We start from the raw sequence: 26,743 nt of genomic DNA on the forward strand, positions 1-26,743 counted from the left end.
GTTTCCCATGTGGGTGGCAGGGACCCTAGGACTTGGGCCATCTTCCACTGCTTTCCCAGGTGCATTAGCAGGGAGCTGGTTTGGAAGTGGAGCAGCCAGGATAGGAACCGGTACCCATATGGGATGCCAGCACTGCAGGCGGCAGCTTTACCCACTTTGCCACAGCGCTGGCCCTGCTATAACTCATTTTAATTTGCCAGTGATAAGACATATTGTAACTATATCTGGTTTTAGCTCAACAAAATTGTCTCTTTAATACTTTTACTTCAAACATGAAAAGATAGTCTTTTAAAATTTAGTTATCTTTTAAATTATAAGAGTGTTAGATGAAATGTTTTTTAAAATCCATAAACATAGAATGATATAAAATGACTGTCACTTCCTTGTCATTCTCAAACCTTAGAAATAGACGTAGTCGATAATGTATTATACGTCCTTCCAGACATTTTAATGGACTTCAATTGCACATTTTTTTTTCTTTTTATAAGGAGCATATATTTGAGATCAAAGTCCTGAAATTTGGGGCTATAGCTTATTCCATGTGTGATTTTCAGTAAAGTCAGGATATCTATATGTACAGAACAACTTTAAGTACATTCTATTTCCTTTTCTGTAAATTTTCTTATTTTATATCTTTCAGCATTGGAGGCCTTATTCTGGATACAACTGTATCTGACCCAAACTTGGTTGGCATTGTTGTTTACACACCTGTCATTAATGGTAAGAATTAGACATACTATTTCATGATGATAACAAATCTGTATATACTATGAGGAGCTACTAGAAGTCTCCAGGCTCAGATTTTCAGAGGTCTATCTTTCCATCACATCCATTCTCCCTCCAGCCCTAAAATGTTGATCACAGTGGAAATTATACTCGCTGAGCTAAGTATGTAGAAAGAAAAAAAGGAATGGTTTCCTAATATTGTCATTAGAGGTTAGTCTGAGAGTCAGGCATACCTGACTTTTAAGGTTGGTGAGGCAAAATAATGATGTTTCAGATCTGGAGTATCATTTATTTGAGGTTTATCTGCTACCTTCTATTGTTTTGTTTCTACTTTTATCACTATTCCTATAAAATTGTTAGATTTAAGCATTGCTTGAATCAGTTCAGTTCATTAAACTCTGCTATTCTGATTCCTTTAATTTTCTTATCTGTAAAATGAGAATTATAATACTTAAGTTCACAGGGGTATTTGTATGAATTACATTTAATAAGATAGTTTTAATCTACTCCTACTGATTTTGGGGTGGCTGTCATTAAACTGAGTTTAGAACAGCCTAGAAAAATGTAATTTAAAAAATACTTCTACCTGGGGAAAAGATATCACAGGATATACTACATATTTAATGTAAATTACTTTTTTGTGTTTATGTGAAAGAAAATATGTTTTACAAAGGCAAGTTCTTTAAGATCTAATTTCATATCTGAAATTTCAACTGAAAAGTTTGACTTTTGTATGTCTTTAGAATGTCTGTGAACAAATTTCCCAAAACAGCTCTCTCCCGATTTTCTTGGTCCTACCATTTTCCCATCATTCATCTTATAATCATAGAACCATGTGATTCAACCTGACCCTTCATCCTCCCTGACTAGAAAATGAACAAATGTCTGTCCTTCTATGAAATTCACCTGTTTATTAATTATATAACAAGAAAGTCTCCCCATTTTAGTTAACAGACTAGTCTTTCTTAAACCATGTTTTGTTGTTTTGTTTTTTTAAGAATTATTTATTTATTTGAAAGGCAGAGTTACAGACAGTAAGAGGGAGAGACAGAGAGAAAGGTCTTTTATCCACTGGTTCATTCCCCAAATGGTTCTAACAGCCAGAGCTGCGCCAGTCTAAAGCCAGGAGCCGGGAGCCAGGAGCTTCTTTCAGATCTTCCACATGGATTGCAGGGGACAGGGGACCAAGGATTTGGGCCATTTTCTGCTGCTTTCCCAGGCACGTTAGTAGGGAGGTGGATCAGAAGTGGAGCAGCAGGGACTCAAACCAGCATTCATATGGGATGCCAGCTTTGCAGGCAGCAGCTTTACCTGCTGTGTTACAATGCCAGCCCCTTAAACCTTGTTTTTATTACATTGGTCCTAGGATGATGAGCTTAACAGTGATTTCTTCCTGCCTATCAAATTAAATTTGAATTCTTCTACCCAACTTTCAAGACCCTATATGTGTTTGGATTAGGTGTTCTCTAAGGACCAGCATAACTTTCCATAATCTTTCTAAATGTATATATTTTGAAATATTTATTTATTTATTTGAAAGTCAGAAAGTCAGAGTTATACAGAGAGAGGAAGAGACAGAGAGAGAGAGATACCTTCCTTCTGCTGGCTCACTCTCCAAATGGCCTCAATGGCCAGGGTTGGGCCAGGCCAAAGCCAGGAACCAGGAGCTTCATCCTTGTCTCCTACATGGGTGCAGGGGCCTAAGCGCTTGGGCCATCCTCTTCTGCCCTTCTAGGCACATTAGCAGGGAGCTGGATCAGAAGTGGAACAATTCTTGACTTGAGCTGGTGACCTTATGGGATGCTGCTTCTGCATGCAGCAGCTTAACCCACTGCGCCGGCTCTAAATATATTTTCATATTTTTAAACCAAGATTGTCTAATTTTCACTGTCTGAAATAATGCTACTTGTGCAAACTCTGTTCCATGAATACTGACAGATGAATTCATTAGCCTAAGCATTATCCTATAATGACTGTTCTAACTGCATCAAACAACATTTTCATGAGAAACCTAACTGAAATCACAACTCTTATGTTAGTAAGACTTCGGTGAGTATTTTAGTTGTTGTACCTTCCATGTGAAGCAATTCTGGAATTTCACTGAAGTGTTGTCTAGAGGTCTGTGCCACGGCATTGCATGGTGGTAAAGACCTTTTTGTATCTCAATAAACCTTCTAGTTAGACATCACAAATTAAATTCCACTCTTTGAAAATATGGTGAAGGAGTGGGTCTTTGACCTAGCATTTAAGACATCTGTGTCTCACATCGGGGTGCCTGGGTTCAACTCCTGACTGCTGCTCCAGCGCCTGAACCCAGCTTCCTGCTCATACATATTCTATCTGGGAGGCAGTAGTTATGACCTGAGTGATTCAGTTGCTCTTAACTTTGATGAGATTCCCATAGCTCCCAACATTGGTCCAGACTGGGGCCCATTGTTGGCATTTGGGGAGCAAACCAATGGATGAGAATGCTTTCTCTCTTGCTCGCTCTCTCTACCTCAAACTTTAAAAAAAAAAAAAGATAACATTAGCTAATCAATGCTTTTCAAATAAGCTAAAACTTTTGAAAATGGAATTTCATTTTAATTATACTGGGGAATATGCTATTTAAATGATGCTGGTTAATCACCATAATCATTTGCTATATAGTAAGTACCTATATATGTTAGATAACTTGTAGGTCTTTTTTGTATATGTTATATTATACACACACACACACACACACATATATATAAAATGTTATATAACATTTAATCTTCACACTAACATAAGTAATTTGCCCAAGATCTTAAATCTAGTAGATGATGAATCAGGATTTAAATCCAGATCTGCTTCATTTTTAAAACTGTGTTTTTTCCCTCAAAATATGTGGCTACTAGTTTATCTTTTTTGTTAGATACATAAACTGCTTAAAGTAAGGCATATCTGTAGTTTTTTGTAAAGGATAACTTTTAATTCTTACATCTGTTGGACTAGTAACATTCTCAAAAATACATTTTGTGGTAATGCTAGTTCTTTGAGCTCTTAATAAATATGTAAGTTGAACACTGAGTTCAGAGGTCAATTAAATGTGGCACCATGAGGTTAAATCCGTTTTCTCAACATGGACTTTCTAAAGCCTTTGTGATGCTGCCAGTTTGTGAATCCCTCCTTCTGGCACTTCTGTTCCCTAGCCACTGGGATTTCTGGATTTAAACCTTCTCTCAGACCCAAGTATATTTTTAAAAATGTATTTATTTATTTGAAAGGCAGAATTCCAGAGAGGCAGAAGTGCGGGGTGGAGGCAGCGGGCAGAGAGAGAGAGAGAGAGAGAGAGAGAATATGAATGAATCTTCCATCCGCTGGTTTACTCCCCAGATGGCTGCAACGGCCGGAGCTGAACTGATCCAGAGCCAGGAGCCAGAAGCCTCCTCTGGCTTTCCCATGCAGGTGCAGGGGCCCAAGCACCTGGGCTGCCTTCTACCACTTTCTTAGGCCATAGCAGAGAGCTAGACTGGAAGTAGAGCAGCTGGGACTCGAACCAGTGCCCATATGGGATTCTGGTACTGCAGGTGGTGACTTTACACAAAGCCATAGTGCTGTCCCCATGGCTTATATATTTATCATCTTCTTCTTCTTCTTCTTCTTCTTCTTCTTCTTCTTCTTCTTTTTTTTTTTTTTTTTTTTTTTTTTGACAGGCAGAGTGGACAGTGAGAGAGAGAGAGAAAGGTCTTCCTTTTTGCCGTTGATTCACCCTCCAATGGCCGCCGTGGCCGGTGCGCTGCAGCTGGTGCACCGCGCTGATCCGAAGCCAGGAGCCAGGTGCTTATCCTGGTCTCCCATGGGGTGCAGGGCCCAAGGACTTGGGCCATCCTCCACTGCCCTCCCGGGCCATAGCAGAGGGCTGACCTAGAAGAGGGGCAACCGGGACAGAATCCGGCGCCCCGACCGGGACTAGAACCTGGTGTGCCGGCACCGCAAGGCGGAGGATTAGCCTATTGAGCCACGGCGCCGGCCATCATGATCTTCTTTCAAACAGTTCTGTACTGCTGCACACACAGGATAAGAAACCCACATTAGTCCTCTTAGATTAGTAGCCTTCTTTCTCGTGTCTTCTTTTCACACATTTTAGTTTGCTATAGATCCTACAGTGTGTTATTGTTGTGCTTTAAACAGCCAGTCATTTTAAAAAGATGTTAAAAATGAGAAATTATGTAAATCTACATTTCTAGTCATTCTTTCTTTTGTGTGGAGCCAGAGTTCCATCTGGTATTGTTTTTCTCTGAAGAAATTCATGTAGGGCAGACCTACAATCAGGTCTTGCCCACCGTACTTCCCTTACCTTTCCCTACACCTTGATTCTTACCTCTCACAATACCTGTTTGTAACTTCTTTCACTCCTGGCACTAAAGACTGGCTGACTCTTGTCCAGTGTTGAGTATTCCCTGTGCCTGAGCTACTATTCCACTGCAATTCCTTATAATAGGATTCTTACTCCATGAAGTCATTTTAACTTTCCCTGTGTCTGGTGTGTCTTCTTCTCATTCATCTTTTCTCTTTTACCTACACATGTGCTCAAGTCTTCTGTCCAAAAGCACGTTTCCTGTGGTGGTTTGCCTTGTATTTCTCTTCTGCTCTTTACAACCCAGTCTTCTGAAGTGTAGTCTGTACTTCTTCAATTCATTACAATATCTTCCTTCCCTTTCACTCAACACAAATGCTTTTAGTAAATTCTCCAGTGACTTCCTTGTTACTTTGCACAATTTCTTGTTGTCAATTTTCACTCCTTTCAGCTGTTTGATACTATGTAGTATGCACTTTGTACAGCTCTTCCAGTTTTCATCCATTCTCTGAAAATTCTTTTTCATTTTCATTCATTGATTACTATTTTTGCCTGCCTCTTAAGTGTCTGTATTGTTCATGACACTGTTCTTGATTATCTTCTAATATCAGTTTTCCCCTTCTTTTTGAGCAATGATATCTACTCCAAAGGTTTTCAAAGTGTGGTTTTCAGACCAGAAATACCATCTGGGATCTTGTTAGAAGTGAAAATTCTTGGGCTTAGTGTTGTGGCATACTGAGTTAAGCCGCCCCCTGCAATGACAGCATCCCATATGAACCCTGGTTCAAGTCCCAGCTGCTCCACTTCTGATCCAGGTCCCTGCTAATGTGCCTGAGAAAACAGCAGAAGCTGGCCCAAGTGCTTGGGCCCCTGCACCCATGTGGGAGACCTGGATAGAGTTCCTGGTACTGGCTCCTGACTTTAGCGTGCCCCCTCCCTGGCTGTTGCAGCCATTTGAGCTATGAACCAACAGATGAAACATTCTCTCTCTCTCTCACTCTCACTCTCTCTCTCTTTCAAATAAATAAGTCTTTTTTTTTTAAGTATTTTTTTTAACTTTTATTTAATGAATATAAATTTCCAAAGTACAGCTTATGGATTACAATGGCTTCCCCCCCAATAACTTCCCTCCCACCTGCAACCCTCCCCTTTCCCGCTCCCTCTCTCCTTCCAATCACATCAAGATTCATTTTCAATTCTCTTTATATACAGAAGATCAGTTTAGTATATATTAAGTAAAGATTTCAACAGTTTGCCCCCACATAGCAACACAAAGTGAAAAAATACTGTTGGAGTACTAGTTATAGCATTAAATAAACAGTGGTATTATCTACCCAGAATCCTAAACAAGACATCCCAAAGCCACATACTCCCTCTCCATTATAGTCTCTACTTTAACCATCTCTTAAAATAACTTATGAATTAGTCTCAACATTTTTCTCTATCATTCCTGTTTTTGTTCATTATCCACTCTGGGTAGATTTCCATAAATTGCCTCCCTACCCCATTTTTTACTAAACCTTTACCTCTTTGTCCTCCACATTGCATCAGTTATTTTCTGAACGAAGCTGATCCTGTCCTTTGCTTGCTTAAAGATCACAGTTAGCTTTTTGTTTACTGATGGATAAAGTGCAAATTATTTAGCATCACATACTGAGCCCAATCTGCTCTAAACTCTCCCTCTTCTAATCTCATTTCCCCATCAGTCCACTAATTTCGACGTTCTCATCTTGTTGAATTTTTCATGCTTTCTCAAATGCATCGTGCTATTCTCTATCCCATGCATTTGCACCTACTGTTCTCTCTGCTTATTTCCTTTCTCTTACTTACAAAGTTCTGCTCATTTATCCAGACCCAATTAAAATGTCACCTCTTCTGGAAAGTAGATACTTAGGCAGAATACTTTTAGCAATTTTATTATAATATGTATTGAGTTTTTATGATAATTTCCTTTTCTTTTGACTCTGAATAGTGCCTACCACATTTTAAGATTTCATAATTGTTGGATGAATAAATGCATGAGTTAAGGCACATACTTAGTTTAACTGCAAACTATATGTCACGGAGTCTGAGGAAATTATCTTGCTAAATAACATTACTTAGACCGTAAACAAAAATGTTCATATACTTTAGTGGGTACTGAGATCTAGTGGGTGAGATTCATTTAAGTAAGCAAAAATAGAAAATTGTTTTGTCCTGTTTGTATAAAAAATTGGCTATGATGCCAACATTTATTACTTTTCTTAATGATTTTTCCTTTGTGTAGATAGAGAAATTAATATTAGTTACTCAGCATTTTCTCCTCTTTGATGTGTCCTCATGGCCCTTTTGATAGGAGCAAATATTGATGTGGGAGCTCTTCAGATGTTAAAGGAGAAAGTTAGGGACAGGTGTTTGGCATGAGATGCCACATGGAACACCCACATTGCCTGTCAGAATACCTGGCTTCAGGCCGGCACCGCGGCTCACTAGGCTAATCCTCCACCTAGTGGCACCGGCACTCTGGGTTCTAGTCCCGGTCGGGGCACCGATCCTGTCCCGGTTGCCCCTCTTCCAGGCCAGCTCTCTGCTGTGGCCCTGGAGTGCAGTGGAGGATGGCCCAAGTGCTTGGGCCCTGCACCCCATGGGAGACCAGGAGAAGCACCTGGCTCCTGCCATCGGATCAGCGCGGTGTGCCGGCCGCAGCGCGCCTACTGCGGCGGCCATTGGAGGGTGAACCAACGGCAAAAGGAAGACCTTTCTCTCTGTCTCTCTCTCACTGTCCACTCTGCCTGTCAAAAAGAAAAAAAAAAAAGAATACCTGGCTTCAGATCCAGGCTCCACCTCTGATTCCTGCTTCTTGCTAATGCATACCTTGTGAGGCATCAGTAATGGCTCAAGTACTTGTATCCCTGACATCCATGTAGGAGAGCTGGAATGAATTCCAGGCTCCTGGTTTCAGTCTGGCCCAGCCCAGCCCCAGCTGTTGAGGGCACATGGGGAGTAAGCCAGTGAATGAAGGATAGATCTCTTTCTCTCTGCCTTTCAGATAAATAAAAGTAAATAATTATAATTTTAAAGTACAATTGCTGTGTGTCCATTAACATAAAAATGTTTATAAAAAATAAGAGAGGGCTAGAGATCCAAGGAATAAATATTTTGTAAGCATAGGAAGGATAATTCAAGAGAGACCATTTATTCAGTGATTAGGAAATCATTTTATTATTAATTTACTTGAGCAGCAGGCTAAATAAATGAAGATATAATCTTAGAATATTATTAATATTAAAATGAATGAATTACATAGGAGCAAGGATGAATCTTAGAAATTTAATGTATGGTAAATTATTCCATTTCAATAAAGTTCAAAAGTATATAAAATGAAATATTATTTTGGAATGCAAATATATGTGATAATAACCCAGAGAAAAGTAAGGGAACGGAAGAACACAATTAAGAAGGGGAAGGAATGATACGGGGTTGAGTAGGGGCACGTAGGGTATTTCAAATGTCAAGGTGATATTGTATTCCTTTTCTTAAATAGAATAGTGGATACATGAGTTTATTTTTGTGCAAAAAAAAATGGAATCTATGCATACAAGGCTTCAAGATGTTTGTGGAAAATATGTAGTAAAAAAAAAAAAAAACAAAAAACTGTGGGAGGCAGGTGTTGTGGTACATTGGGTTAAGTTGCTGCTCAGGATGCCCACATCCCATATTGGAGCATTGGTTCAAGTCCTTGCTGCTCTGCTTCCAGGCCAGCTCTCTGCTAATGTGCCTAGGAAGCAGCAGAAGATGGCTCAGGCGCTTGAGTCCCTGCCACCCATGTGGGAGACCCAAATGGAATTTCTAGTTCCTGGCTTCAGCCTGGTTCAGTCCTGACTGTTGGAGCCATTTGGGGAGTGAACTAGCAGATGGGAGATGTCACTTTCTGTCTCTCGCTCTCTGTTTGTCACTATGCCTTTCAAATAATTTAAAATGAAAAGTTAAAAATGAAAAGAAATGCTTGAGTTCATAATATGTATTTTCCTATGAACTTTTTGAAAACACTTTATATACACGAATTTCAAAAATTTTTGCATCAAAATAAGCATATCTTTTTTTTAAGATTTATTTATTTATTTGAAAGAGTTACACAGAGAGAGAGGAGAGGCAGAGAGAGAGAGAGAGAAGTCTTCCATTTGCTGGTTCACTCCCCAATTGGCCACAATGGCTGGAGCTGCGCCAGTCCGAAGCCAGGAGCTTCTTCCCGGTCTCCCATGTGGCACAGGGGCCCAAGGACTTGGGCCATCTTCTACTTCTTTCCCAGGCCATAGCAGAGAGCTGGATTGGAAGTGGAGCAGCTGGGTCCTGAACCGGCGTCCATATGGGATGCTGACGCTTCAGGCCAGGGCATTAACCCACTGTGCCATGGTGCTGGCCCCGAAAATAAGCATATCTTTTAATTTTGCTTTTCCACCAACTTTTGGAAGTACCCTCATATTTTTCTATCTATTAAATACTTAGTAAAAGACAATTAAAATCGTTAAGGAGCACCTTTACATTTATTAAGTGATTGACAATAGAAAAAAGAAAATTAGAAGTCCAGAGGACCCAGAGGTCCAAATGAGGAACCTTCTCCAAGAGAAGAGAGAGATGGGCATGTGTATTGGCAGGGGGCAGGAAGGACTGAGGGTTCAGAGACAGTAATGATGGAGCAGAGTGCCCTGGGGAAGAGAGGATGCCCCTTACTTCACTGCCGTGACACACACAGCAGCTCTCCAGGTGAAGAGGGGACCGCGCGCAGTGAATAAAGACAAAGACAAGAGACTGTGGAAGAGCCGGGGGCCGGAGGTAGCCTGTCTCCGAGTGGAGAAGGGATGTTTCTTTGCCTCTCCTGGCAGCTTTTAGTCCCTCCAGATAACATTCAGTTTTGGTGGATCAGCAAGTGTGTATCTGTTCACATCAGCACAGTTTCCCCTGTGTGGTGGTATGCATCAGGCTATCGCTCATGAGGAGAAACAGGAGCAGACCCTTGTCCCTTTGTTGAAACATAATGTCCAGTGCCTCTGTGGTGTGAGCCTTCCCAGGACCTGAGACACGAGGGGACTGTCCCCTGCCTCCTTGGCCTTCCAAGAAATGCAGGCATGATGTTCTTGTCTTTTTCCTCAAGAGAGAGATGAAGATGGCGCCCTGGTGGTCCCTGACATTTCAGTGTAATAAGGAATCCTGAAGGGAGACAGGTGTAAATACAGGGATATGGGGTGGGGAATAGAATCAAAATGAATGGCCATACAACTGACAGCCTCAATTGTCCCAAGATAGTAGACATGCATATCTCTAGGGCAGTGTTTCCCAATCTCCTTCATGTTATGATACACACAAAAATGATAATGTTTGGATGACACGCTAGAGAGAAGAAGGCAGCTACTTGTCACCAAAGCCACTAGCCTGGTGCTGCAGCCATGCCAAGTGCTTAGATCTAACTCATCTGAGCCTGACTAGCTGGAAAGTTCTGGTCTAGGTCAGTGTCTCTCAACTTTTTCCTTTCTATTATCATCCACTGAAGGAGCCATTTTTTTCCTCTACCTTGCCCACCCATGAAATTGCGATACCACAGATATACTGCTTATGTATATAAATCTGTGTTTTATATATAAAACAAGTATGATTTTCCTCTGTAAAAACCAATTTTTTGCCTCCATTAAGAATGTATGATCCCAGGGTAAGAGAAGTAGAAAATTTGGAGACTGTCAGTCATTCGCCAATTTAGCTACCACTGTATTTAGACGGAGTGGTGAAGGTGATGGGTCGGGGATTTGGGAGGTGAATGTGCCTGCCCTTCTTTAGAAGAAAGGGTCTTCACTAGGAGAGCTTCCAGATTTCTCTGAAAAATATGGAGAAATAGAAGACAGGTCTGCCCCGTCCTTTTGTGCTTCTTGAGACTAAAAGAGTAATACTGCATATGAGTTCTGACAGGAGAATGGGTGGAAATGAAGAGGTTTATGAAGGGGCTGAAATAGGTATGTAGTATTTATGGAACACCCAGATCTGTTTTGCTATTGAGTATAAGGATTCACTTTTTTAAGAAAATGAGCTTTTATTTTGGGCTCCCTTGGGGATGTACAAGATAGAATTTGAAAGGTATTCTATGATTTGACTGCTAAATATTTACTGGAAACATGTATTTCTAAATTTAACAAAACACTTATTTAAATTTTAAATCACCCTCCAGATGAAGCTACTGTTAATTTCCTGTTATTATCAAACTTTGTATTATTGACTGAGTTATTCTAACTTGAGACACCTAAAATTAGGTCTTGTGGATACTGAGGAGTCTCACTCATTATTTAGTGTATTCACAAGCTCTTTTTTTACTCATGTTCTTAAGTTATGTGAGACTATCTTTAGATGTTCTTCACTTGCTTTAATGATACAATTAGTTTCTGAAGAATTTAAATAATTTAAAAGAAATGCTAATAGACCAGCTTTTGGTAGACACATCATGACAGCCAGAAAGGCTTTTTTGACATTAAAGAAAACTTTTCCAAGGTAAGAATTCTGCTATAGTTTAAAAACATAACTACAGATGATGATGAGACCATGAGAGGTTCCAACTTTAATTAGTACCTTCACTAATTATGCTGTTTACTTTAAAATTGTATTCACCTTCTCTGGTGTCTTTTTAAAGTCTCAGTTCATTTTATTTTTAATTTGGTGCAATTGTAACATCAGTTGTCTGTTTCCTAGATGACAGTGTGAGGCAAATGGGGGTATATAGGAAAGAGGAAGGTGATCAGTTGATTATTTCTAAGAATTTATTTGTGTTATCATATATGTTAATCTGTTACATTGTAACACAAATGATAAAAGTAACTATAAAATTCTGCCAACAAATTTGTTTTATGAAGTTTTTCTTAAAGATTTATTTTTATTTGTTTTGAAAGGCAGAGTTACTTAGAGATGGAGAGACAGAGATCTTCTATCTTCTGATTTACTCCCCAAATAGCTGCAACAGCCAGGGCTGGGCCAGGCCAAAGCCAGGAGCCAGGAGCTTCTTCTGGGTCTCCTGAGTGGGTGCCAGGGCCCACTTGGGCCATCCTCTGCTGCTTTCCCAGGTGCACTAGCAGGGAGCTGGATTGGAAGTGGAGCAGCCAGGTCTCCAACTGCAGCCCATAACAGACGCCGGCACTGTTACAGGTGAAACAGCAGTGGAGATGATAGTATTATCTCGGTTCTTTGTCTCCTATGGAAGAAGAATTTTCAAGCAGACAAGCAGATTTAAAAGCAAGATTTATTAGAGTCAGAGGCCTCCAACTGGAGTGGCATGGAGGAGGGCTTCCAAGAGAGGAAAAAACTCGAAGGGCCCCATGGCACTGGTGGTGTTAAACACAATTTTGAAGAAAAAAAAAAAAAAACTTGTCAGGCCAGACCTGTCTCTTCACATGGGTCACCGGAAGAGACATCAATGATGAGGGGGGTGTGAACCTTCTTAGGGAAGGCACCCTGTAGATTTCCATTACCTAGCTGGCCTGGGAGGAGAGCTGGCCTGCAAAGAAGGTGGGTGGCATCTCCAAAAGGAAAACATTTTTAGTTAATTTACAGTTCTGCCTGCAACGTTGCTGACCCTACTTGGCCATCCCCTCAATAGCAGTGGTTACTTTGGAAGCTGGACTGAGTGAAGGGCTTTTCAGCTTAGAGCCAGTAAGACCTGCGGCTCTGACCTGGGAGTCCTTCAACAGTTCTGTTTCCCGTGACCTAACTCTTGGCTGCAGAGCTGCCAGGGCTCTTCACAAGTTGACTGCTGCTGAAGTCCTGGCTCTCCACGTCGAAAATCAATGCAGTGAACTGGACTGTTAGGTCTCCTTAATAGAAGACAGTTTATGTTGAAATCTTTACTTAATATATGCTAAACTGATCTTCTGTATATAAAGAGAATTGAAAATGAATCTTGATGTGAATGGAAGGGGAGAGGGAGCGGGAAAGGGGAGGGTTGCGGGTGGGAGGGAAGTTATTGGGGGGGGGGGGGGAGAAAGCCATTGTAATCCATAAGCTGTAGTTTGGAAATTTATATTCATTAAATAAAAGTAAAAAAAAATATAATTTGCAGATGTTTTCCATCAAAAGGGTTGCCTTTTAACTCTGTTGGGGGTGCCTTTTTACATACAAAAGCATTCAATTTTACATAGTTCTTTTTTGTGATTCATGCAATATATATTTAAGCTATTTCAAATTATTGCCAACACACACACAAAAAGACAGTTTAAATAATTATTTAAAATATGGGTACCTAGTGATTTATTATCTTTTCTTTTTTTAAAGAAGAGAATATGTGAATTGAAGAGCAATACAGTTCCTGGACATTCTGTGACCTATAGTTAAGAAAAAATACCAAGTCAGAACCATTTGCATAAATGGCTTGTTATTAATAGTAATAATAGTTGACATTTGTTGAGCCTTTACTGTGTCCAGAAGCTGTGCTAAGTGTCCTTCATGTAGGCAGTATTTTATTTAATTCCCCCAACATCCTTATGAGGTAGATGTGAAATGGTCCTCATTTTCAGATTAGGAAGTGAGAGCTGCAGGCTTCCTAAGTGGCTGACAGTTTTCCAAGTCCATGTGGTATGAGCTAGTCAGAATTCTGCTAAGAACAGAGCTCAGCCTTCATGTGCCTTAATTATTCCACCTCATCAATATAACTTTTAAGCACATTTTTAAAGACATTTATTTTCTTTTATAAAATTTTTCAGAACTCCATGCGATGTGGTTTTATGATGAACTGACTTTAAATTCAGCATTTGCGGTTAATGAATTTTTTACTTAGTAAATGATATGTGACGAGAAAATTGTGAAGCTACCTTTAATTTAAGATCAAGTCATTATAATTTTAGTTTTAAAAATATATTTGTTTTGCTTTTGGTGCATTGGCACAAAAATAGATAAATCTTCCTAAAAGTGTGTGAGGGAGGGCAAGAACTCATGTTTCCGTGTTTCTCTACTTAAAATTTTTTCTGTGATTAAAAAATATTAAATTTTTATTCCTATAACAAATTAGCATTATCAGGATGAAGTAAATGCCAAAACTTTATTAGGTATCAGGTAATATATAAATAATGTAGACTGACAGAATCTCTTAACCTATGTTTCTGAGTGTGATACTTACTATACTTAAGATTAACTTACAGATGTGGCCAGCAGGGCTGGGTTTCTCCATATTAAGTTATTTATTGCTGGTTTATAAAAATCAGATCCTAAGTTGTTAAATAAAAAAAGTCACCATCTAGCAACAACTAGATAAAGCCAAGGTAATCTCTGTTGTGGTGGAAGGAAAATCTGTAAGCTTCCAGGTGACTTGGATCAACAGTTGGGGGATGGTTGTGGGCAGAGGTTTGCTGCCTTCTGATTCTGTCTGATGCCATTCAAGGTTTTGAGTTTGAGCACCTGGTTCAGACAGCCTGTTGGAATTTCTCTTTCCTTTAGTACAAAAATGTCCCTTTCTGCCAGAATAGTCACAGTAATTCAAATGGAATCCTGCATAAGTTCAAGATTTCCAGATCTTTTGATTACATGCCTCTTTGAAAACTCATTCATCCAACTGGTGCATACAAATAGGCATTTCTCTGAATGTTTATCTGAGAGTGGAATTGCTAGATTATAGCTTATGCACATCAGCAATTTCATTACACAGTGCCAGTTTTCCAAAAGGATTATAACAGTTTATACTCTTGCTAGCTTTGTGATCGAATTCTCATTGCTCACCCTTATTACTGCCAGTTGAGGTTTTCATTCTAAACATGTTTGTCAATCCTGATCGATATGAAATGATACTTACTGTGCTTTCATTCTCATTTCTGATACCAGTGAAGTTGAGAACCTCTCCCTATGTTTTCTGACAATTTGGATTCACCTCTTTTGTGAACTGTCTGAGTCTTTTGTCCTGTTTCCTGTTTGTAGGAATTCCTTATATATCCTGGATGGTTGTCCTTTGACAGTTATCAAAAACATTGTGGAAAATGGAATTAAAAGATAAGCTTATTTTGGTGCAAAAATTTTTGAAATCCATGCATTTTAAAAATAATATGCATTGGCCAGCACCACGGCTCACTAGGCTAATCCTCCGCCTGCGGCGCCGGCACACCGGGTTCTAGTCCCAATTGGGGTACCAGTTCTGTCCCGGTTGCTCCTCCTCCAGTCCAGCTCTCTGCTGTGGCCTGGGAAGGCAGTGGAGGATGGCCCAAGTGCTTGGGCCCTGCACCTGCATGTGAGACCAGGAGGAAGCACCTGGCTGTTGGCTTCCGATCAGCACAGCGCGCCGGCCGTAGCGGCCATTTGGGGGTGAACCAACGGAAGGAAGACCTTTCCCTCTGTTTCTCTCTCTCTCTCTGTGTCTAACTCTGCCTGTCAAATAATAATAATAATAATAAGCATTTTCCATGAACTTTTTGAAGAACCCTCATCTATAATTTCAAATATTTTTTTCTTTTTATTATCAGTATTTGTCACAGTTTATAAACCACACCTAACTCTCCCATTTGTTTTTAATACAAATTACGTTTTTTGGTTTTTATTTTTTAAAGATTTATGTAGTTATTTGAAAGAGTTAGAGAGAGGAGAAGACAGAGAAAGAGGTCTTCCATATGCTGGTTTACTCTCCAATTGGCCGCACAATTCAGAGTTGCGCCAATCTGAAGCCAGGAGCTTCTTCCAGGTCTCCCATGCAGGTACAGGGGCCTAAGAACTTGGGCCATCTTCTGCTGCTTTCCCAGGTCATAGCAGAGAGCTGGATTGGAAGTAGAGCAGCCAGGACTCGAATAGGCACGCCTACATGGGATGCTGGCACTGCAGGCGGCGGCTTTACTTGCTACACTGCAGCACCAATCCCTTTAATCCAAATTATGAATGAAAGTTTTAAATCTTACTATAGTCAAATTTATCAACATTTTCCTTATAGTTTGCAGTTTTTCTGTTTCATTAAAAAAAAAAAAAATTCCTTCCCTTCCCTATATCAGTTAGGGTTCTCCAGAGAGACCAACTGATAGGATGGAGGGAAGGAGATAGATAGATAGATAGATAGATTATTAGCGAAATTGGCTCATTATTATGGAGACTAATAAGTCCCATAATTGGCCACCTGAAACCTGCAGAATCAGGGCGGAAGTCATATGGCTTTTTTGAATTCTTCATAACCAGGGAACCCTATGTGTGATCCTCATCTAAGGCTGAAGACGTTAGAACTCAGGAGGGTCTCTGGGACAAGTCCCAGAGTTCAAAGATAGGAAAACCTGGAGTTCTGATATCCAAGGGCAGAGGAGTAGGCTCTCCTAGCTCCCAGAGAGAATTCACCTTTCCTCTGCATTTTTATTCTGTCCAGACCCCTTCCCAACACACTCATCTGCAGGAACAATCTAACAGAGACACCCAGAAACAATGCTTTACCACTTACCTAGGTACCCTTAATCTGTTGAATTGAAGATGAAGTCACCACACCATCCCTTTTCTGTTATCTGCTGTCTAAAGCTTAATAATTCTGCCTTTATCATTGCATCTTTAATTCATCTGGAATTGATTTTTGTACGTGGTACAAGAGTAAGGATCAAATTTCATAATTGTGTCATATATTAATAACTATCTTAAAACTACATATTAAAAAGTCTAATGGTGGGCATTTGGTACAGCAGTTAAAACACCACCTGGGACACCTGCATCCCAAGTTTTGAGTCTGCTTCCGATCCAGCTTCTGCAAATGCTCACCCTGGCAGGTAGCAGGGATGGCTCGAGAAGTTGAGCACCTACCACCTATATGGGAGAACCAGACTGATTTTGAGACCCCTGACTTTGGCCTAGCCCAGCCCAGGCTCTTGTGGGCATTTGGGGAGTGAACCAGTGGATGGACAGTCTCTGTCCTGTTTCTCTCTGCCTTTCAGATAGATAATAATTTAATAGCTTGTAATACTATTTATTGATCTGCAGTGCCTCCTTTGTTGTATCTTAGGTTTTGTGTGTGGGAGGGGGCTGTGATTTTCAAATTAAAGAAATCCCCTGTGATTCCTAGTTTGCTAAGAATTTATAATCATAGATGTTGAATTTTATCAATCTTTGTACACTTATTCATATAATCATGTTTTTTCCATTTATGTGTTAATGTGCTGAATTGCATATACTTATTTCCAAATATTAAATCAGCCTTGTATTCCTAAAATAAATCCAATTTTTTTTTTTTGACAGGCAGAGTGGACAGTGAAAGAGAGAGACAGAGAGAAAGGTCTTCCTTTGCCGTTGGTTCACCCTTCAATGGCCACCACGGCCGGCGCACCGCGCTGATCCAAAGGCAGGAGCCAGGTGCTTCTCCTGGTCTCCCATGGGGTGCAGGGCCCAAGCACTTGGGCCATCCTCCACTGCACTCCCGGGCCACAGCAGAGAGCTGGCCTGGAAGAGGGGCAACTGGGACAGAATCCGGCACCCCTACCAGGACTAGAACCCCGTGTGCTGGCGCCGTGAGGCAGAGGATTAGCCTATTGAGCCACGGCGCCGGCCCTCCAATTTTGTTGTAATGTATTACACATTTTATAGGTTGCTGGATTTCACTAGCTAATGGTTTGATTAGTATTTCTTAAAGTTGTTTATGATATTTCTTTTTCTGAAAAAGATTTATTTATTTATTTGAAAGGGAAAGGCAGAGAGAGAGGGAGAGAGAGGTCTTTCATCCACTGGTTCACGGCCAGATGGCTGCAACGGCCAGAGCTGGGGCAATTCGAAGCCGGGAGCCAGGAGCTTTTCCGGGTTTCCCACGCGGATGTGGGGGCCCAAGGATTTGGGCAATCTTCCATTGCATTCCCAGGCCATAGCAGAGAGCTGTGTCAGAAGTGGACTTGCACCAGCACCCATATGGGATGCCAGCACTGCAGGTGGTGGCTTTACCTGCTACGCCATAGTGCCAGCCCCCATGATATTTCTACATTATCATTTAAAAAAAAAATTTATTTGGAAGTCAGAGAGACAGAGAGGGAGGGAAGGAGGAGAGGAGAGGAAAGAGAGACAGAGACAGAGAGAGAAAGAATTTTGTATTGTTGATTCACTCCTTGATGGCCAGCCACAACAGCCGGGCTGAGCCAGGCCAAAGCCAAGAGCCAGAAGGTTCAACTGAATCTCCCATGTGGGTGGCTTGGGCCATCTTCTGCTGCTTTTGCTGGTCTTTATCAGGGACTTGGAGCAGAAGAAGTGGAGCAGCCAGGACACGAACTGGTACCCATATGGGATGCTGGTGTCCAAGGCAGCAGCTTTACCCACTATACCACAACACTGACCACTACATTATCCTTTTAAAGTCTGGGTATTCTGTAATGATTTCTCTTTCATTCCTGACATTGGAATTACAGTCTTCTTGCTTTCTTGTTGATTTGTTCAGTGAACTAGTTTTTGGCTTATTTTCTGTTTTTTGTTTTCTATTTCACTGACTTGTACTTTTGTGCTTATTACTCCTTTTTTTGCTTTTTTTCATTTAATTTTTTTCTAGGTACCTAAGATGCAAACTTTAGATCATTAATATGAGACTTTTCTTCTTTTTCTTTTTTATTGAAGATTTGCTTATTTTAAAGACAGAGTAACAGGAGGGTAGAAGACAGAAAAAGAGACTTTTCATCCACTGGTTCACTCCCCCAAATAGCTACAAGGGACCCATCAGTGTCTCTCATGTGGGTGGCAGGGGCCCAAGTAACTGGGCTGTCTCCCATTGCTTTCCTAGGTGCATTAGCAGGGAGCTGGATGGGAAGCATAGCAACCAGGACTTGAACCAGCGCTCCTCTAGGGGATACTGGCAGTCACAAGTGTGGCTTAGCCTATGGCATCACAATGCCAGCCATTTTTCTTCTCTTTAATATGAATATTTAATGCTGTGAATTTGTAAGTGCTGATTTATGTGCCTGCTACATATTTCAGTATTTTTTGTTCGCATTTTCTTTAAGTTGAAAATATTTCCCAAATTTCCTTATGATTTTGCCTTTGACTTCTGAATTATTTAGAAATATATTGTCTATGTTCTATATATTTGGGGAAATTCCCAGATACCCACACATTTCTATTGTGGCCAGAAAACATGTTTTGCAAGTTTCAATCATTTCAAATTTATTGAGACTTGTTTATAGTCCATAAATGGTCTGTTTTTATGGGTATTCCATGTGTACACTTCTGAAGTATATTCTGCTATTTTGTGATGATGTGTTCTGTAGATGTCACTTAAATTAATATTACTAATGTCTGTGTAATTGATATTTAAAGTATCAATTAATGACAGTGGTAAAGTCTGTAAGTTGTAAACACAGGCTTTTCTATTTTTCCTTGTTCAAGTTTTGCTTTATGTAGCTTGAAGATCCATTTTTAGGTACATCTACACTAAGTTTTAAATCTCTCATAAACTGATCTTAAGCATTATTCAGTGTTCATCTCTATCCTTGTGGATTTTTTTTTTAAAGATTTATTTATTTATTTGAAAGTCAGAGTTATGCAGCGAGAGGAGAGGCAGAGAGAGAGAGAGAGAGGTCTTCCATCCGATGGTTCACTCCCCAATTGGCCACAACGGCCGGAGCTGCGCCGATCCAGAGCCAGGAGTTTCTTCCGGGTCTCCCACGTAGGTGCAGGGACCCAAGGGCTTGGGCCATTCTCCACTACCATCCCAGGCCATAGCAGAGAGCTGGATTGGAAGTGAAGCAGCCAGGTCTTGAACCGGCGCCCATGTGGGATACCAGCGCTTCAGGCCAGGACATTAACCCACTGTGCCACAGCACCAGCCCCCTGTAGATAGTTTTAATGTTTTGTTTCTCCTGATCCTGATATAGCCATTCTTTCTTTTTATTAGCAATTATATATTTTTCCATATTTTCACTTTTAACTTATTTATGTTTCTATCTTTTAATATATGCTGTACCCTTTTTTCTATTAGATAGTTCTTACACATTAATCATAGTAATTTTGAAGTCCTTGTCAAATAGTTTCAGTGTTGGATCATCTGTGGGTCTGGTGCCATTGAGTTCTTAATTCCTCTGGTAGTCTGTTTCCTTTATTGCCTTTTACTGTCTTGAAAGTTTTTATCAAATGCTGGACATTGTATTTATAAAAAAACATTAGAGATTAAGATAAATCTTATTTACATATAGAAATGGATAGTCCTTTTCTTCTACTAGGTCATTAGTGTGGAGAATTGATTCTGTCTAGTCAGTAGCTGAGCTAGTTTGTTTTCGTGGTTGCCTTCAGTATACCACTGACTTCAAATTTCTTACTGATGGGCTTCTACCCTGTGCTAGTGTGAAATCTTGAGTGCTATATTCCTGCAGCGTGGAAAGCTTAATTATCTGTGTTCTACTCTTCTTCCAGTAAGTTAGTTACTGATGCTTCTTATTCAGTGCAAGGCACAGGTTGACGTTTGGGATTCTCTTGCTCCATTCTTAGTCTTATATGGTCCTTTTGCACTTGTTCCTCAGGGATAGGGCTTTCTCAATGTTTCTATCCCTCTACGTATTGGCACCCAAACTAATCAGATTGATGTTAAGCAGGAAATTTTTAAAAAATATTTATTTATTATTTGAAAGGCAGAGTTACGCAGAGGCAGAGAGAGAGAGAATGAAAGAGAGAGAGGTCTCGCATCCACTGGTTCATTCCCCAGATGGCTGCAACGATCGGTGCTGAGCTGATCTGAAGCCAGGAGTTTGGTTTCCCACACTGGTGCAGAGGTCCAAGGACTTGGGCCATCTTCTACTGCTTTCCCAGGCCATAGAAAATAGCTGGATCGCAAGTAGAGCAGCCTGGACAAGAACCGACACCCATATGGGATACTGGCACTGCAGGCAGCAGCTTTACCCACTACACCACAGTGCGGGCTCCAAGCAGGAAGGTTTTCATTCCACTCCTCCAGGAGCAGGCAGCTCTTGCTTCTCTTCTGCCTCTGGTTGACAGAGATGGCTGTTCACAGGTTCTTGTCTTTGTGCAGAAAAAGAATCCAATGTGAGACAGAGTAGTGGTAAACATGCTAGCCAAGTTTAATGAAGAGAAGTACACCTGATGGATCAGGTGGGCATCTCAGAGAATGAGAGCCCAGTCTGCATTCAGATGAGTATTTATGGGCATGAATGTGGATCCCCCATTTCTTCACCCCTCCTCCCTCTTCGGGAAATTGTGGGTGGGGGATTTCTATATGTGGAATCCCTGAAAATCCTCCCAGGACCTTATCAGCCCCATGTTTATTGGACCTAACAGCCTCCTTGGTGCAGGGCAGGGGGATTCTCCTGAGATGCCCCAAGGGAGAGGGCTGAAACCCCTCTAACAGGGTTCCTATACAAGAGCAGTTACTTTAGGTGTAATTTCAGCTCTGTATTCCAGGCTTGTTTCCTCGTTCCATTGCACAGAAATTTATTTTCTTTAAAAATTCTCAGTTTCTTTGGTCCCTCTCACACACATAGGCTAATATCTACCTAACTACCTTAACCCAGTGTCAGTAGATCTTGGCTGGGGCCAACTTGCTCGAATGTTTCCTCTACCTCCCCAAGCAGCTTTTGTTTCTTGTAGGGAGGGGTTATATAATATATGCCCGTATTTGAAAATGGATGAAGTTACTTACCAGTGCCCCTGTGGTTGGCTCTCTCAAGGCTCCTGCCCTACTTCAGTCTATCTGCTAAGCACCTAGTGGAGGCTAGTAGGCAGGTAACTGTGAACGCCACCTGTGTCTGGGACACCTATCTATTTCTAAATGTTTATGCTGGCTCACACTCAGCATTCACACTCAGCATTGAAGTTTTCAGTTGATTTTGCCCTGCTTGATCTTATGCCTACTATTTGTTCCTTCCATACTCTGTGAAAGGAGAAACACTTTTCAAGTGTTCTGTTTCACCTTGGAGGGGCTTATTACCCTTTGGAATTCATTTCCTGTCTTGGCATCAACTCCTCCACCTCAGTATATGGAAAGATAATTCAGGTTATAAAGGTGATATTCTTGAGTAATTTTTTTCAGTGCCTTATGCCGTGTTTTTAATAAGCTGAGAAGAAAAGCATTAGGTCTTGCCTATTTAAATAAATCTAGCTTATTTTCTCTCTCATTAAGATGATAAATGTGAAACATTTTGTTACTTAGTTTTAGATCTTAGTTGTGATAAATGATTTTTTTAAACACTTTTTTTAAAAAATTTGACAGGTATAGTTATAGACAGAGAGAGACAGAGAGAAAGGTCTTCCTTCTGTTGGTTCACTCCCCAAATGGCCACTATGGCCGGAGCAGCGCCGATCCGAAGCCAGGAGCCACGTGCTTCTTCCTGGTCTCCCACGCGGGTGCAGGCGCCCAAGCACTTGGGTCATTCTCTACTGCCCTCCCGGGCCACAGCAGAGAGCTGGATTGGAAGAGGAGCAGCCGGGACTAGAACCCAGGGTCCATATGGGATGCCGGCGCCCCAGGTGGAGGATTAGCCAAGTGAGCCACGGCGCTGGCCCCAAACTTGTATAAATTCAAACAAAGTTCTTGTGAAATACTGACTTATTTAAAGTTGAGGTGTGTGGAGGGTCGTCCTGGACTTGATGGACTGGGAAAGTCCCTAGCTAAGGGCAGGGCAAACTTCCCAGCACCACTCAGAAAGGTAAATGACCTCCCCAGGAAAACACTTTGGACCACAAGAAAATTCACCCTAAGAAGAGACTGCCCTTACAAGTAAACCCCTCAGATTATAGTCTGTGTTGCAGCAGTCTGCCTCTGGTTGTCCAGCCTGCCTTCGACTCTCTTGCAGCAAGTTCAACAAATCTAACTCTGCTCACTCTGACTGTTCTGTAAATTCTTACACCACCTGTGACACCACCCTCATTTGGTTGGTTCCCATGACAAGTTAGGCATTCCAAAGATATAAAATCATTGTTATGAAAGATTATTTTTTCAAATATGAATGTCTGATATTAAAGCAGATCAGCCAGGCTGGTGCTGTGGTGCATGGGGTTAAGCCACCATCCACAGTGCCAGCATCCCTTATGGGCACTGGTTCCCAGCTGCTCTATTTCTGATCCAGCTCCCTGCTAATGGCCTGGGAAAGCAGCAGAGAATGGCCAAAGTGCTTGGGCATCCGTGTGAGGGACCTGGAAGAAACTTCTGGCTTCATTTGGGCAGCAAACCAACAGATGGAAGATCTATGAAAGAATCCCTCTTTCTCTCACTCTCTCTCTCTCTCTCACTCTTTCACTCACTCACTCTCTCTCCCCCTCCCATAATTCTGACTTACAAATAAACAAATCTTTTAAAAAGAGCATTCATCAAAATCACTTAATGCAATCAAAATTAAAAAATTAAATTTAATTAAAATTAAAAATCATTTAATGTAGGGCCGGTGCCATGGCTCAATAGGCTGATCCTCCACCTTGCGGCACCAGCACACCGGGTTCTAGTCCCGGTCGGGGCACCGGATTCTGTCCCGGTTGCCCCTCTTCCAGGCCAGCTCTCTGCTGTGGCCCGGGAGTGCAGTGGAGGATGGCCCAAGTGCTTGGGCCCTGCACCCACATGGGAGACCAGGAGAAGCACCTGGCTTCTGCCATCGGATCAGCGCGGTGCGCTGGCTGCAGCGCGCCAGCCGTGGCGGCCATTGGAGGGTGAACCAATGGCAAAGGAAGACCTTTCTCTTTCTCTTTCTCTCTCTCTCTCTCTCCATTCTGCCTGTCAAAAAGAAAAAAAAGAAAATTTAAAAAAAATCATTTAATTCTACCTGTCAAATAAATAAATAAAAATTAATAAAAATGAATGTATACAAGTTTAAAACATGAGGATAACTGCTTTGATTTCTTCTTTTCTTTTAGGTATTGGTGGCAATTTGGTGGCCATTCAAGCTAGCAGGATTTCAACCTACCTCCATTTACATAGCATCCCAGGAGAACTGCCTGATGAACCCAAAGGCTGCTACTACCCATTTAGAACATTTTTTGGTCCAGGTATATGCTTGTGGATTTTTGCATAGGTTTTTCAGAAATTATTACTCTCTCAAATTATAGGCAAGCAGCATTTGTTGAATGCAAATTTTTTTGTGTGTGCAAGTTGCACAACTTTCCTGTTTCTGAGAGCTGATTTCAGTGGACAAAAATTCTGAAGTTGGGCTTTGTCTAATTTTTCTTTTATTCCTCTCCATGGAATATCTTGTTTATTTGTCAGGAAAACACATAAAAAAAGCATTGCTAGGTGATTTATGTTGATAGGTATGCTCTTTTTTCTGACAGTCTTTTTGGCCTTTCAAAATTTAGGCATTTGATCTCAAACAGGATGAAAAAGGATAACCTTAGTTGCAGGAATCGGTATATTATTGATGTGAGTCAGGCACTAGAAACTGAGACAACAATATGAAACCTCACAATTCTTTTTTCCCTCGATGAAAATAAATGTGATTATTGACATTTGACTACTTTAGATACCCCCATACCGTATCAAAGGCCTAGGTGGAGTCCAGCTCCACTTCTGATTCCAGCTTCCTACTGATATGTACCCTAGGGGCAGCAGTGACGGCTCAAGTACTTGGGTCTCTGCCATCCTTGTGTGTCACCCAGATTGAGTTCCAGGCTCTTGGCTTCAATCTGGTCCAGCCCCGGCTGTTAGAAGCATTTCAAGATTGAACCAGCAGATGGAAAATCTGTCTGTCTCTGTTTCTCCACCTTTCAAGTAAAATGAAAATTAAAAAAATAAAAAATAAAAAATTAAGGGTCCAGCATTATTGCAGAACACAGCAGCTGGGATTGGGTCATGCTGAAGCCAGTAGCTTCCTCCAGGTCTCCCAGGTGGCTGAATGGGCCCAAGCACTTGGGCCATCTTCTGCTGCTTTTCCAGGCACATTAGCAGGGAGCTGGATTAGAAGTAGAACAGCTGGACTTGAGCCAGCACCCATATGGGATGCCCGTATTGCAGGCAGCAGCTTAACCCACTAGGCCACAGCACCAGCCCCAACAAAAGACTTCTTAAATATAGTAATTAGGACCTTGTACGGTAGTGTGCATCATTCCCTCAATTCAGTGAATTCCTTTTGATAAAGGACAGGCAGGGTCACTTTGGGCTAAGGGAGAGACTGAGTCCTGTCTTTACATTATAGGAGTTCAGCCTCAGTGTTGTACAGTAGATTAAGCCTCCAATTGTGATGTTGGCATCCTATAACAGAGTGCCATTTCAAATTCTGGCTTTGCTTCCAGTCCGACTTCCTTCTGATACACCTGCGAAGGCAGCAGATAATGACCTTTGCCACCCATGTGGGACACCAAGTTGGAATTATTACTCCTAGCTTCAGCCTGGCCCAGCCCTTTGGGGAGTGAGCCAATGATGGAAGATATTCTCTCTCTCTCTCTCCCTCTCTCTCTCTCTCCCTCTCTCCCTCTCTCCCTCTCTCCCTCTCCCCCTCTCCCCCTACCCCTACCCTTCCCCTCTCCCTCCACCCCCCACCATCTCACACATACACACCCCTTCTGCTTCTACCTCTCCCTCTGCCTCTCTTCCTTTCTCCCACCCTCTGTATCTCTGTTGCTCTGCATTTCAAATAAATAAATCTTTTTTAAAAAAAAATTTTTTTTTTTATTTGACAGGTAGAGTTATAGACAGTGAGAGAGAGAGAGAGAGAAAGACAGAGAAAGGTCTTCGTTCCCTTGGTTCACTCCCCAAATGGCCACTATGGCCGGCGCTGCGCCGATCTGAAGCCAGGAGCCAGGTGCTTCTTCTTGGTCTCCCATGCAGGTGCAGGTGCCCAAGCACTTGGGCCATCCTTCATAGCCCTCCAAGGCCACAGCAGAGAGCTGGATCGGAAGAGGAGACTAGAACCAGCACCCACATGGGATGTTTCTTTTTAAAGATATTCTAAAGACTTATTTATTGGGGCAGGCACTGTGGCACAGCGGGTAAAGCTGCCACCTGCAGTGCTGGCATCCTATTTGGCCTCAAGTTTGAGACCCGGCTACTACACCTCTGATCCAGCTCTCTGCCATGGCCTGAGAAAGCAGTGAAAGATGGCCCAAGTCCTTGGGCCCCTGCACTTGTGTGGGAGACCTGGAGGAAGCTCTTGGCTCCTGGCTTCAGATCGGCACAGCTCCGTCCATTGTGGCCACTTCGGATCCGCGCAGCTATGGCCGTTGCGGCCATTTGGGGAGTGAACCAGTAGAGGGAGGACCTTTCTCTCTGTCTTTCCCTCTGTCTATAGCTCTACCTCTCAAATAAGTAAATAAAATCTTAAAAAAAAAAAAGAAAGAAAGAAATGTCCAGCCTAATAATATCAATGTTAAAACTTTAAAGGGATAAAGTTATAACATTTCAGAACTTTAAAACTTTGTATTTTCTCTTTTGTCTTACCTCTATTTTTATGAAAGATGTTAAACTTTGACCAGTATTCTTCATAGCCAGTTTTTTAAAACCAGCTATAATTAACAAATAATGGGAATTTTAAAGAATTAAGTGCATTGCAAGTAGTTGAAATTTTAACAAATGAATTTTGTGTGATTCTATATAGTAATTAGAAAATAATCCTCAAATTTCAATAACTGTGACTTATTACTAGCCAAAATAAGATTTGTTTTAATTTTACATTTTATATTACAGGAGTAAATAATAAGTCTGCCCAAGTTCTGCTGCTTTTAGTGATTCCTGGACATTTAATATTCCTCTACACTATTCATTTGATGAAAAGTGGTCATACTTCTTTAACTGTAATCTTCATAGTTGTATACTTATTTGCTGCTGTTTTACAGGTAAGAGTTAAAACCTCT

General features: G+C 41.3%; 1 protein-coding gene across 6 annotated transcripts in view; it reads left to right on the plus strand.

Moving 5' to 3' along the window:
- SLC41A2 (solute carrier family 41 member 2) overlaps positions 1 to 26,743 on the plus strand; it is a 149,747-nt gene that overhangs the window by 92,950 nt on the left and 30,054 nt on the right. For 5 of the 6 annotated variants that reach the window (XM_062202990.1, XM_062202988.1, XM_062202992.1 and 2 more), the window contains 3 exons: positions 641 to 720; positions 23,816 to 23,947; positions 26,577 to 26,725. In XM_062202990.1, the coding sequence (XP_062058974.1) occupies positions 641 to 720; positions 23,816 to 23,947; positions 26,577 to 26,725 (361 nt within the window). The remainder of the gene's footprint in view (positions 1 to 640; positions 721 to 23,815; positions 23,948 to 26,576; positions 26,726 to 26,743) is intronic. The other variant, XM_062202993.1, reaches the window with a different exon arrangement.

The sequence above is a fragment of the Lepus europaeus genome, chromosome 10 (genome assembly GCF_033115175.1).
Source record: "Lepus europaeus isolate LE1 chromosome 10, mLepTim1.pri, whole genome shotgun sequence".
Lineage (NCBI taxonomy): Eukaryota > Metazoa > Chordata > Mammalia > Lagomorpha > Leporidae > Lepus > Lepus europaeus.